The sequence below is a fragment of the Mizuhopecten yessoensis genome, unplaced genomic scaffold (assembly GCF_002113885.1).
Source record: "Mizuhopecten yessoensis strain PY_sf001 unplaced genomic scaffold, ASM211388v2 scaffold10283, whole genome shotgun sequence".
NCBI lineage: Eukaryota > Metazoa > Mollusca > Bivalvia > Pectinida > Pectinidae > Mizuhopecten > Mizuhopecten yessoensis.
In genome coordinates, this window is record NW_018408469.1 from 1,734 (window position 1) to 16,923 (window position 15,190).

Here is a 15,190-nt window from a genome sequence, read left to right on the forward strand (position 1 = left end):
ACCCAAATTGAATTACTTCCAATGGAAATTAAACAAATGTTGGTCCAAAATGTGATTTCCCTATATAAACTATAGTAAAGTTTACCCCCTCCCCAGGGGGAAACATGAGACCCCAGGGTCAAGAAATTCACAATTTTTGTAAAGCACCTTAAGACCCTTCCATATATGAAGAGTATTTGATTCTACCATATCTGGGTCTTGAGAAGAAGATTTTTGAAATTTTAGTCATTTTGACCCCTTTTGGCCCCGCCCCTCAGGCCCCTGGGGGCTTGGGACTAAACTGGCCACTATTTGTGTTGACCATTGTCCATGGAAGGTCCCTACGACGGGCAAAAGGCGATCGCAATAGGTCACTTGAGACTTTGTCNCATCTAGTGAATTTCATCTGCTCTATGAGAACGATGTTTACCGTAGCACTGCGTCAAATATGTATCAAATAATTCAAGAATATATAATAGACTTGTGAATCTTAAGAAACTTCGATGTACGATATATTTTTATGTAGGATTTACGTTGTTGGGACCGATGTTTCACTTCGGGATATCCGAGTTTTCCGAGTTTTCAGAGTTCGAATTATCAGAGTTTTTATTACTAAGATTAAGAGGAGTTATATATTGAAAAAGTTCAAAAATATGTATCTGTTGTAATAGATAGCTAGATAAATATTAGGGGCAAGGTTTTGCAATGTTGTTTGCAACTGACGATGTAATATTCAAAATCACTGATGAGTATGTTTGCTGCCACCAATAAAAAGACACAGTAACTTTGATATTCAGAGCAAAGAATAAAATACTGGTTCTCTCGTAGCGAACTATTCGGCAAATCAATCTTAATTATCCATATTTAAGCTTTAATAATTTCACTTTGAGATGTCTCGATTTTCCCATGTTGTTTTGCAAAAGAATATCTGCCGTCTCGTCAAAACACTCCATTACATGAAACGTTGCAGATCATCCTCGAAACAGTCCCCCTTGTGTTGACAAGATAGATAAACATGACATATGCGCATGCGCAAGCGCATCAAGACGTCACGGAAATGATTAGGAGCTAAATTTGGAATTAAATGTTATAATTGAACAGAGCAAGTTACCATTCGGTGTAAGGTCGAAGCGGCCAAGTATGCGACGATTCTCAACAAGGCAATGGCAGAACACACATTTCGGTGGACGCTGTTCATTATATTATTGGACATGTTTCGTATTATCGGATAAGTTAGGTGTTCGCTTAAGCGCTGCGGGTGACGCACTTTCAGAGGTGTCCATAAAATACATCATAGGATATAAATTGATTCACAGTATGCGGCATTATAGAGCTTTAAACTTGTGTCAGACATCTAAATAATGTCGTAGCCAAGTCATTAACAATATATTGTCCATCTCTATATGACTGGTTATTCAATAAAACAAAACGTTTGCTAATGACGGCTGCATGTACCTACATTGCATGAGCTTGTGTGAGATAAATTTGGAAATATTTTGCATGACTTAAGAACCATAAATACATAATGTATTTAAAACGGTAGATATCATATTGGTATTTTGAAGTGTTAAGGGTGTCGAATAACAACAGTATGGGTTTAAAACATGTTGAAATTTTGTACCTTTGTAAAAAAAACGCAGGTAAACTTTAATTTTACCCGTCACCCGTTCGATGGAGATTTTGTATCACGGAGAGAGTAACTGGCGAAGTAATACCTGTCACACGTTGGACAAAAATGTTGTGTAGTTTATTTATAGAAATTAGTGTTCGTTAACTTTAGAGTTGAAGTTCTTTTTTCTTTTCTTTTTTTTTCTTTTTTTTTCTTTTCTTTTAAAAATAGGGACTTTAGGCAAAAGGTTATTTCATATCAACATCACACTACTCCAATACCACATGACAAAGGTAAAAAAAATGTGATATTGTTTTACATACTCCAACTCTCGCCTCTGATATACACAATTCAGTTGTAAAGCCCCAGTCACACTGTCACTCTATTGCCAATGGTATACCCTGGTTGTTCCCGGTTTCTTTATAAGGTGGCAAATATTGGTCTTCTCTCCAATTTGACAATCTACGGTGTTGCTGGGGTGTTGTTACGGATATTAAGGTGTTTATACGATTACACTACGATAGATGCCGACACTACTCCGATACCACTACGGACCTCTACGATAGGCCAAGGTAAATCCAGGTTCCTCTAAGGTATCATCACGGATTGTCAAGGTTTGACTACGGTTTGTCCCGGGTTTCCACGGTTGTGTTGCGGTGGCGCTACGTCATCACCGGTTCCCTCACGGTGTCACTGCGGTAGCGCTACGGTTTGTCACGTGACGGCCCGGGGGCTATATATATTGGAACAAATTTTCTAATTCAAAATCGTTTCTCTTTAATGAACCAAACGAGAAGGAAGTCTCACACTACTTTAAGCCCCCTTTTGTTTCGTTGCTGAATATCTGGGACCATCACCATGTAGTTTGCAACTTGCTACATGTTCAATTCTAGAAGCCATGTCATCAGCTGAAGTTTGTTTCTGTGATTGATGATGACAAAGTCTATGATGAAACCCTATCGAAGACCGAGTTAAAACAGATTTTGTTCCCAATTTATAGCACACTGACCCGGAACCGTAACAAACTTTATTCCTGCCGTCACTGCCGTAAAGCAAACGTAGTTCCACCGTAATATAGACGTAGTGTACTTTGGAAATCATGGAGAAACCGTGGATCGTCGTAGTGATATATTTTCAATGCCTCCGCTAGGAGTCGAACCCGGGACCTCTGGTTTACTAGTCTTACGCTCTACCGAATGAGCTAAAGAGAAATTCTCCCTAGCCGAGACGGTAGGAAGCGGCTAGTATTTTACCAGGGTGACAATGAAATCGTTTTAGAAACGGCACATACCGTGTTAGAACACGGTTCACCATACAGGGGTCGTTGGTGGTCGTAATGACACCGTATTATTGCCATGAGTCTCCCTAGTGCTGCTGTGAGTTGGCATGACTCCCGAACACTACGGTCACCCCCGGATGGCCACGGAAGCCTGCATGGCGATTTTACGGAGGTTCTTCGGAAAGACCGGTGGTACTACGGTTACAATATATTTTTCAAAATACCATGGCTCGGCTACGAAAGACCCCGGATTTTTTAGACTGTTTAAAACTACCGTAGCGAGCTACGAATCACCCAGGATAAACACAGATTACCCCAGCTTCAATACGAACTCGCTACGGATTACCCAGGGTTTTTCCCGGTTAACACCACCGTAGCTCACAGTGACTATATACCGGCACAGTCTGACTGGGGGTTTATGTTACACTTCTTACCGGTAACATTAACTAACCTTAAATATCATGAACACAATTTTACAACAGCGAGAATCAGTATTTGTATTCTAAACGTGAAATCGACACTTCATGAAGTCCAAGCTTTATAGAGTATGGCTACTAATACTTAAACATTTCAGATGGTCCTTTAACTGTGATGTTGACCCCGACGACTACATCCTACACTTTAACAGAAGGACAGACTCTCCCTACCGTCATGTCCTTGTCTGACTGTAACCCAGTATGTGCCTACAGCTGGACAAAGGATGGACAGTCCCCCACAACAGGGTCAGATCTCCAGCTCACCAATATACAACGTGGTCAGACGGGCGTGTACCGGTGTACGGCCAGTAACGGATACGGTAGTCGGACATCTATTGACGTCAGTGTTACTGTAAACTGTACGTATTAATAACCGTGACATGGTTGTCTCTTGCTAGCTCTGTAATTGTCATAGGAATAAAATAGTATGATTTTTTCTTTGTTTAGGAAAATACAAAATGGAAGATATTTAATTATGTTTGTATTAATTTACAATTTACCATGCTTTTATAACTAATCTCGCCAGTGACTACAAATGATTGACGCTAGAATATTTTTCAGAGGATTATATCTATTACCTCAACAGCCGTATTACGACGTCGTTTAAAAGAAAGTTAATATTAACATTTTAAACTCAAAATAAGTCAATTTTATTGATATATTTTACCTTTTGATTCAATTGAGTTTTCGTCTCAAACAAAACGGTTTGAAATCGGTATGGTTAATTGTCCAAGGGGTAAAAGTGCCCCCCCCCCCCCCCTCCGGTAACTCACATTTAAGTGGAAACTTTATTATTCACTGGATACTGGATCCAGGTATTTTTACCATTTGAAAAAAACAAACGCTTCTCTTTGACAATTGAGTAACAATCATTTGAGGTTACATAAAATATATCGCGCTGGTCACAAACAAGTATAATTTAAAACCAATTATAAAGGTGTTTTTCTGAAATGAGTCTTAGTCTTGAAGAAGAAATACACTAAAGATATATTAACATATTGAGATAAAACAGGACTAAAACAGGTGATGGCTAATAAATAGCTCATGCCTGACAATATTGCCGATATAACATTATCATATTGACCGACACATATAATTGTTTGTATCTAAGCATTACATAGACATTATTGTAAGCAATAACATAGTTTTCACCGGCGATGTATGGTATCCTGCGATCAAGGATACTATTTTGACACTCAGAAAACATGCTATATGAAACTTCTAGTCAGTGTGTGATGTGTATGTGTTTATCTTGTAGACGGTCCCGGGGCGTCTGTTTCAATTTCTCCACCGGACAATACCTACACCAGGACTGAGGGGGATACGTTACCGGATATCACCTGTACAGCTGACTGTAGACCTGGCTGTACCTTTGTCTGGACAAAACCTGACAACACCAACTTTACTGCCTCAGCTGTGTTGTCACTGGGACAACTGGACAGATCAGAACACGGGACGTACAGATGTACGGCTAGGAATGTTGCCGGAGAGTCAACTACAACTACCAGTGTTATCGTTACAGTACAGTGTAAGCAACTTAAACTAAATGTTCATCTGAATCTGACTCAGTAGGGCATTGTCCGTTTAGAAAAAAGATGAACATATCAGTTAACTCATTTCTTTAAATCGTAAAATTAACGGTTGAAAAAAATATATCAGTGTGAAATTGTATATGCATCACCTATGTGTACAGCCTCTGCAAAAGTAAATGACGAAATCATCTGTAGTTAGGGGGCATATAAACAGCTGTACAACTGAACGATCGGGAGGGGGATATGAAGGAAGTTATAGACGTAAAATTTACAAAGCTGGATACATCTGATTAGTATAGACAGTCAGCGTGCAGTTCGTTGAATATGACAACATCTATGCTTTACATCACACATAGACTCATACACAATGTACCGTTTATTAAAATGGTATTGATTGCAGAGACACTCGCGAATAATCAGTGTAGTTGAATACAAAGTAAATGGTTACATTGGTTTGGTTAACATATATTTGTATTGTGGGTAGTTATACAAGTCCTCCACTAATTTTATTCAATAACCAACAGCGTGCATGTACAAAGATATCACATCAGTGTTCATGTTATATTGAATCTATTGAACAAGTTCAATAATTTGATTTGACACGAGATTTAAAGCAAATTTTTAAATAAGTTATATAAGTACACACGAATGTATGATTATTTTTTTATCACAGAAAACAATAACAAAACAAAAAAAAACATATACATACAAATGGAAGAGACCTGTTTTGCATTCTTAAAGTTACAAATTATTGCATTAGCACCTCGAAAAAAAAAAAAAAAAAAAAAAAAAAAAACACGTTTTTATTGTAGACGGTCCTGGTACCTCTATCACCTTGTCCCCACCTGACACTTCTTACTCCAGGACCGAGGAGGATACGTTACCGGACATCATCTGTACAGCTGACTGTAGACCTGGTTGCACTTTTGTCTGGACAAAACCTGACAACACCAACTTTACTGCCTCGGCTGTGTTGTCACTGGGACAACTGGACAGATCAGAACACGGAACATACATATGTACTGCTCGGAATGATATTGGAACCTCAAAGACAACAACAACTGTTACCTTACAATGTAAGTACGATTGGTTTCTTTTGATATGTGCGCAGTAAGCAGAGCTTTAATATCATCACACTGTCCGTCACTCCGTCTGTAAGCCAGCTTACATAATCTTGTAACTGGTACCAGTGTTTGAACGAAACCTTTGCCTCTGTGTAATTTCTGAGCAGATCTTCTAATATGTTAATGGCCATGACAGTTTAACCAATTCTTATTAATCGAACTCATTTGCAAAATATAAAGATATTATTGTCTTAGTTGTTTGACATTTAACACGAAAAATCAATATGATATGTTTTGACAATAAATATATATATGTCAATTATGTAGGCGCACATACACGTAGTACACACTTATATCTGTAGTTTGACCCACGTTAAAGTTGGCGGAAAATTCCATAAATGCAAGACACCGCCTACATTAATAACACCTATACTTCTTAGCTATTTATAAAAAAACGGTCATGATATTTTAACACTTATGAAACTTGTGATATTTGTTAGAGATCAAAGTTATTCAAATTAACACTTTCATTTCCTGGTATGTAGGCAGTGTTCACTTTAAACATAATTGCCTTTGAAAACTTCAGAACGAGATTTGTTACACGCTTTGGCAATGGTAGATTGTACATATAGAGGATCTTACATGAGTGACAATGTCATAATAATTTTACTATACCAGTTCAATTATTTGATATGACATGTACACGAATGTAAGATTTTATTTATCTCATAACATTCATAATTTGAAGAAAATTTCAAACGCAATTAGAATTGTATGTGTTATCAGCTGACTCTATATAGGAAAAAGTTGTTCGATCATTGTTTAGTCGTTCCACGCAGTGCAAAGTAGTTTCAGATTTTGTGTTTAGAAACAGTGAAATTAATAATGACAAAATTACGGTTACAAATTCATTTAATATATCAGTAACTGTATCATGTGGTATAAAAAAATGAAAGAATTCCCTGGCGTAGGAATATTCTCCCTCAGTTTTCATTAATCGCAGCACCTTTAGGTTTTCTTACATGTGTGTAATACCATGTTTATCACGTGGCCGTATGACATCTAAAATTGGTTTATTATGTGATACAAGTTTTGTTTTGTAAGTGCGTCCGTTGTAAATACATGATAACATCATATATAATGAGTGCCTGAACAAATTTGGTTTATATTTACATCATGATATAGTAATACAAAATTATACAGAGGAACATATTTTCGCGGTTATCGGTCAACGATAGAGGACAATCGTATGGTGAAATCAAGTTGTAAACGTGACTTGATTTTGTGGTTATCGGCAAGGTTAACGGGTAAGAATTAAACCTTGCGTACAAGATATCTGATATATTTCAACATCATATTTACACCAAAATATGGTTACATCGATATTAACACATGATAAGACAGTGGTGGCCATCATCCAAACTTAATGTTTAAAGTCAAAGTTTACACATTTCTACTTCTTGACAAAACGACATCTGTACAACAGAAACCAAATTCACTTGATATGTATACAACAGCTTGATAATGTCCCGTGTACAGGTATGTAGGGGTACACGTTTAAGAGTCGGTAGTTAAAGGGAAACAAGGGTTACACTGGAAGTCTTAAGGGCTTTATCCTTGAAAACATCACACTGATTGCTGTTATTTGTTACCAAAAGAGCGCTTTTGCATTTTGACTCTTTCCAAAAAAAGCCTGATCTCTTAATTGATGATGGGATTACTCTTTATTTAAGCATGTTTGCTGAAAAATAATCACTTAGCATCCTAGTTAATAAATCAAAGATAGATATATTTACCCTTTGTAGCCTAAAACTTGACCTTTCAATTTTTGAAATTATGAAGCCATGATGTGACCACTCTCAAAGTGATGATATGAAAAGAAACAATTAAGTTCCTCGTATAAGTCAAAAGCTTAAGGGGAATTAGTTTCCTTAACAGGAATATTACTCTAGGGACTTCATGACTTTGGTTATCATTTAGCAGCAATCAAATTTCGTCAAATGGAAAAAACTCCGATTAATTTCGCTTTTAATGCTTTCTTGACATAACAAAAATAGACAAACTTTTCCTGATAGTATGTATATTAAAGTAAACATATATATCATATATATGTATACTATTTTAAATTATGTGATATATATGCTGTAAATTTGTGTTGTTTTGAACGTTGGCTATAATGAACGTGTCTGGTTGTATGTTTAATCTTATTCATATCTTTTTTTCAAATTTAATTACTGGAAACTGTGTAATAAACAGACACAAAATTATCTAAACATGTTTCCCCAGATGGGCCAGGAGACAGCATTGCATTCGAACCGATGCAAGATATAGTAGAGAGAGTTGAAAACCAGACTGTCCCAAACATAAAATGCTTTGCTGACTGTAGACCACCATGTACGTATAGCTGGTCCAAATCAGGTACTGTTCGTCCAAATCCACTGTCTCTGTCGAAAGTCACGAGGACCAACGCTGGGACATACACGTGTATAGCTAATAACACCATCAGCAAAGGAACGAACGACTGGGACCTTATTGTGAAATGTAAGCATTTATTATGAAAATTTGCTCACATTTAAAAATATAACTTATTTACTCGATGTGCTGAAGTAAATGTTTCATCAATACACCTATATGTTTTACTGGTAACGGTAACTGTTTTATTGTTACCTTTCATACAAACTTCATTGAAGATGATTTCATAAACATGTATTGTGTTGATATTGATATCAAACTCTGGTATATAACAAGGGACATGTTTATTAAAGGTCTCACTTTTGTATCATATTAAGTGTATTTTTTCAATAGATTACTTATTTTATGATGTTATAAATAATGTAATTTCCTGAATTCTTTTTTATCCATTTTTCTTTATAACACGTCGATTGTTTGTCGTTTTAATCCTATAACGCATACATATAGATCTGGAATTAGAAGTTACTGCAGGTAATTATTTGAAAAACTAAATATCAAGACAAATGTGGAAATCCTATGACATGTTTTCATAACAGTTAGCAGCTTTTTATTGAACCGTTATGTTTGACATTTTTGTATATGTTAGTTAAAATTTTCAATTAATGGGAAGACAAGTTACTTCGTACTTTTGAGAGCAAGAACATCATTTCAGCAGAGTCATGCAAATTGAAGTATTCATTTGAAAATTTAGTTTGAAGATGCAGTGACTCCAATGAAACTTATACTTTATACATGTACTTGAACATCCACACAATGTTGAGAGGTAAAGGCAAGTGTCTAACCATCCATCACTTACATATATGTATCCCATGCGTTGTTATTGAAATTGACTAGTTGTTTAACAGTTTTCATTACACATAACATGTTTTGGAAACGAAATTATCTTTATACCCAATACCTTCGCCTTCACCACGCAAATCAACTACGAGTTGCATGAGTAATGGATTGTCCTCCAAGCCCCCTTAGCATTACCTATGGAAAGTACCTATGGAAATGAATATGCTCTTTCGGTAGTACATTGAAGGCAGCACTTTATTTTACAAGCCCCCAAGAGCTTTGTTCTGCATGCAGAAACAATGAAATAAATATGTTAACAAATACTGAAGCTACTGTAAACATCAGATATTTCCCTGCATTGCAAATAAAAATAAACATGATCATGATCGTTTCAGACACAAAGGCCCTATGTCATCATGGCTCAGACTTTTATAGCCGTTTTCTATCAATAACTTAGTCACTTTTTTAATAATGTGTCATACAGTAAAGTTGTGGTTTACCTATATTAGCAATAAATAGTATACACGTATAGCGACATGTATGATAACTACATCTGTTCGCATATTTCAAAGTTTCTTGAATGTTTATCATGTAATGTGTTAAAATCATAACAGAAAAAAATAAAACACAAGTATAGTTTAACTGTCATTATATATACGTCCCGGCGCCATAACGTGTCACTAATGACACGAAATCTTCATACATTTTCGTCATTTTTATAAAATAAATATTAACAAATGATTTTGTCATACAGGTGTGTTTCTTCCTCTTGGAGTGAATCATATATTTGTTTCTGTAATCTCGGAATTACGTAACAAATTATTAACCAGAAATTGAGTAGATGATTCAGCTCCTATCCAGATTGAAATCGATTTGTTTCGTCAGACGTTAACTGGATTAAATTCTTTATTGAAAAATCATCGAATTCAAACCAAAACGTTATTGTAATGCATAGATACATAATTAGTTATTCTACATTTCAGTTCCTGCTGAAATAGACAGCCTTGAGTACAACCAAGGAGACGCTGATGTGACGGAACACGGATCCAAGACTCTCATTTGTAAGGTGGAGAGTGTCCCATCGTCTACAATAACATGGTACTACAAAAACAATGACAAACAGCTGTTTACCGCCACAGATGTACTGGAGAGTAGCTACACCCTGACTACTGCTGGCTGTCTGGATACAGGACTTTACACATGTTCTGCTAGGAACAGTGTATCCAACACAGCAGTGGTCAAGGACATACGGATCAACGTTTTGTGTATGTTGTATTTTCTGTATTAATTCGAAAACCACGAAATCAATATCTGACCGAATTGTTGACGTTAACAATGATGATTATTCTTTAGTCACTACTAATATATATATAAATACATTCTTACTAAAAATACCTCATGTCGACTTTATGATTAAAATCAACTTTTTTGCAGCGTTTCAGTTGAGTTAGAACCACTAGAATGACCGAAACAGTAAGCAACCGATACATGCACATTATACAAACGGCGATTTTTATATTATTTCTTATCGAAATATAGCGGCACATCCATTTTAGTTGATATAATCACAAATAATATTGTTTCTCCATAGATCAAATATGTTCAAAATAACGTAGGCAAGTGTTTTGTTAAAATGAAAAAAAAAATGGCTAATCTTTCCGTCGACTGCTGCTTCTCGTCTCCAAATTGAGAGTCATAAGACGACCTAAGCTCTAAGTCATGACCATATTTTCTGTTCGCGAACAAACAAAATAAAGTCAGTGAATTAGTCAAAGGTTGATAAAGTCGTTGAAACCATGTCGCAGTGTTTATATTGTGCTCTGATGTAAGTTGAAAACTCAATGAACATTTATTATCAAAATCGACAAACGTATCTTCTCGAGCATTCAGATCTCGAATGATCAGATAATTCGACCATATCTCTCGACCAGGTGTCACAGCTCACCAGTGTTCCTTTAAAAGGAAACCAGACAAAGACATAATTGAAATTGTTTTCCCGACGTTAGACATTGCATCAGTGCTTATTTCGAGAACGATACTTGGAGTGTTCCGTTCTATGGCAACAGTATTGCAGTTTTCGGGAAATTTGTTCAAAATGATTAAATCATTGTATCCATATGATCAAATGGGAGGTGTTTTAAATCAAATGCCAAACTTTCGGTTGAAAGCGTTGTTTCCCCTACTTTTTGTATTGTCTTTTTCAGGTTTTGTTTCCATATGTTAAGAAAATTTCGATGCATATTGATATATTGAAAACATAACAACAATACGAACGCTTTTGATGTTTCATTAACAAGCACTCTAAATATATTGCGAAAACGTCACTTTTTGCATTATCCATACCCCTACCCTCCAATATAACATTCTACTGAGATCAAAAGGCGTTATCAGCGGTTGCTATGAGATTCAACTATACAGAAATTATTATTTGTGAAAAAAAAAGAACAACTTTGCGTGACTTGAAGTATGATAATACGCATTTACAGATTTCAAACAGTATGGAGTTCGTTATAGAAAGCATGAATAGATAATACTATGATATGGTTGATACTAAGGGAAACACAAGAAATGGCCAGGGCGCTTATCAATATCATTCTTGCTTCAATAAACATGGCAACTATGAACATATATGCCTTCAGTTCAGGGTTCACACCACCTTTACAACATTCTTACGCTCAAACTTTCGCCAGAAAATGTTCTTGCGACAAATTTTACATTTATGAGTAAAAATATGTTAACCCTTTCACCACTGTAGACCATAATGGACTTCTCAAGATCAAAGCATGAAAGAGTTTACTAAAATTACATAGTGGGGAAAGGTTTAAAGGCATGCACAAGGCGCCGTGGTCAAAATATTAAGTGCAATTCTTCCCTTTAGCTTAGATATTTCTTAACTATAGCATCACTATTACTCTTTAATCTGTTTGGTACAAAGACGTTACGTCAGTGTCTCGATTACCTCATGATTCCCTACAATATTTAGATTACAATTTCGTGTCCCTAAATAATCCATGTACTAGATTACATTTGTCTTTTTCTTTGATTGCAGTTTTTTCTTAAAAAATATTTCTTATAAATTCAAAGATATTGATAAAATGTTTCCGATTCAGAATAAATGTTATCATTAAAGAAAGGTCAACGTTAAAAACAAAACAAACAAAAAAACTGAATTTCGGTCCAGATCCGCTATGACAGTTACATGTGTATATATTTAGTCAACTTATTATGTGTATATATTTAGTCAACTGCTAGTTTGTCCGAAATAACGTTTTTGAGGGAGGAAAATGACATACAGCAAATAAATGTGTCCTAATTAAATCATGTCATGAAGTATTCTAGTGAGTTAAATGTTTCGACAGTCTGACGTTTTCCTTTTATGTAATTTAAGTTGTTTTGTAAGCATTACGTTCTGAATAATCACAGAGTTGATGAACATATTGGCCTAGTTATAAAGATTGTGTTTCATCGAACATTATTGTTTGCTTTTAAATACTAGTTAATTATGGTTGGATGTATTGGAAAACGATTATTTATACCTCTCAAGTATATCCCCATTACCCCTGGTTAGTAGTTAGGGCTTCTGACCACTGATTATCACGTAATGTTTGATACGTACACAGTGTGCCAATAGGAATACCATTCATATGGGATTAGTGATTGTAACAATAGCGTAACACTAATTAGTTAATTGGGCAGTAAATTCATCATGATAAGGAAGCTAGATGGTTCCTGTTTACATTTGGTACAGCTATGTACTGACACAGGACACATTTGCGTAAGATATTGACAGAACAACTGGCATTATTACGCGCCCAAAACTCGCCAGAACTATTTATTATCGCCGAAATGTTATTAATTTCGCATTGTGCACTATTGGCGACCACTGACGTGAACCCGGCAATATTATGTTCGCTTTGTAACTAATCACGTAAGTAGAAACAACGTAATTACGGTTTGTGCAGAATGAAAACAACTTAAACTTCACTTAAATGTCTTGGCGTAAGCTATGTTGAAATGTTAATTGTGAATTCACTTGAATGATGATAACGTCGACAAAACACGTTGTCATGTAAATGGCGTACTCTAGGGTAAGCTGTAATATTAGCAACGGATGTCGTTAAAGAAAACGCCGTTAGTTTGGCAACGTAATGAAAAGAGGCCCGTAACATTACGTCTACTGAACCCGACCGCTTGCTTGAAAACATAATTGAGTTCGTTACGTCAATTAAAACACACCGTTGGCTTCATAACGTAACAAACGGTAAAGAAAACATTGAATACAAGGTGGTCTGGAGTTTATTTGTTTGTCCAACCTTTTTAAAATAAAAACAAATATCAGAGTATAATCCTTTGATAAATATATAAAATTAAAAGTTATCAAATAGAAAAAAGCCAATATAATTAGTCATGACACGTTTAGGTGGTGTAGCTTTACGGAATTGTTTGACGTCCAGGTATTCACCAAAAAAGGTTTCCTAAAGCAACCCATACCTCATTCACCATACATCAGTATACTATCTTTATGACATCAATTAAATATTAAATCATATTTGCGTGCGTGGATGTGCGGTAGTATGTGTGTCTGTATATATATGTGTGTATCTGCATATGTGTGACACTAAATCCTAGAGCAATACATTGCCAATAGTTTGTTTCTTTTTTATATTCCATCCAAACTAGGTTCGCCGCGCCTTGATCCAAGAGTGTCCACAGTACGAAATATGGGGTTGGCCACTCATGCTATTCTAACTATGAATGCCATGTTTCTGTCAAACCCGGAACCTGCATCATTCACATGGACTTTCAAAAACTCTTCACATAATTATTTTACTGAGCTAAACGACGGGACAGACAACTTTGTTATACATAATACACCCTTTTCATCGAACCTGTCAGCTTTATCAGTCGGGACACGTACGAACATAAAAGAGGCCTGGTTTGGATTATATAATGTTACAGCAATAAACAGTGAGGGCAACGGGACAGTCACTTTCACAGTTACTGCTAAAGGTAAATTCATCATTTAGGTACAAAACCGGCATTTTTAGTAAATTCCAGTCGCTTTGCCTTGTTTTTCTCTTGGCGTTTTCGTGGTGTGCTGATAGTGTAAATAAAACCTTATCTTGTGCAGGCGTAGTATTTGATAAGGAAGATCACTCATAAACTTTATTTTAAAATATCTTTTTTGAGATGTGCTTTGAACATGCGGTATCAATTTAGTCAACACATGCAAATTGACATTGTGAAAGCAGTTCCGACGGCTAGACTTTTTGTCTTTCGAGAAAATAGGTATTTACATAATCCAATCCTGATTTTTATCTTTCGCGTATGGCAAAAACATGGAAACCTGGCCAGGTTATGTCGTTTTTATGTTTTTGTAACCCCGGGAATCCTACTCGTTGATGTGTGAAACTGCCATGTGTCATACACTGAAAAGTAATCGTCTGAACACAGATAAAAACATTCAATATCCATTTTTTTAAGATGAATGGCATATCCCCGATGTACCTTTTGTATCAAATACTGATGAAAATAAACAAAGCAAAGTCACAGACACCTAGCAAATATTATCTTCCTGTTCTGGTACGTGTTACCCTCAGTGACCCCATTCTTGATAGTTTTACAGGTATTGTGGCATGCATTGGATACTTGGGATAAATACAAAATAAAGTGATCAGTAATCAAATGCTTCCTTATTTGACACGAGTGTTCCGGTATTTTTTAGTGTGTACAGCCAAAGGGAGCAAACGATTGTTAAAAGATTCGATTCTGAGCACGATTTGTGTAAGATAAGCGCATCCTGTGCGCACGGTCCTGTTGGTATGCTGTCGCAGGCTCACAATAACCTATTTCCACTCTAAAATATATCTAAATGCTGCAGCCGAATTTCCTTGATTATCATCCATAAAATGTATGCATATGTTTAATATATTGTAATATTTGACTACATTTAAAACATATTCATTTATACTAAAAACCATAGAAAATCCAAGTCCACCTAA

The 15,190-nt window shown here is 35.8% G+C and overlaps 1 protein-coding gene across 1 annotated transcript; it reads left to right on the plus strand.

Annotated features, from left to right (window-relative positions):
* Nucleotides 1-3,518: 3,518 nt before the first annotated feature.
* On the plus strand, nucleotides 3,519-11,975 carry LOC110460007 (carcinoembryonic antigen-related cell adhesion molecule 5-like). The gene is made up of 6 exons (XM_021512695.1): nucleotides 3,519-3,702; nucleotides 4,602-4,871; nucleotides 5,688-5,951; nucleotides 8,226-8,480; nucleotides 10,172-10,453; nucleotides 11,944-11,975. Exons 1-6 carry the CDS (start codon nucleotides 3,519-3,521, stop codon nucleotides 11,973-11,975), a joined length of 1,287 nt encoding a protein of 428 aa, XP_021368370.1.
* The last annotated feature ends 3,215 nt before the right edge of the window (nucleotides 11,976-15,190 follow it).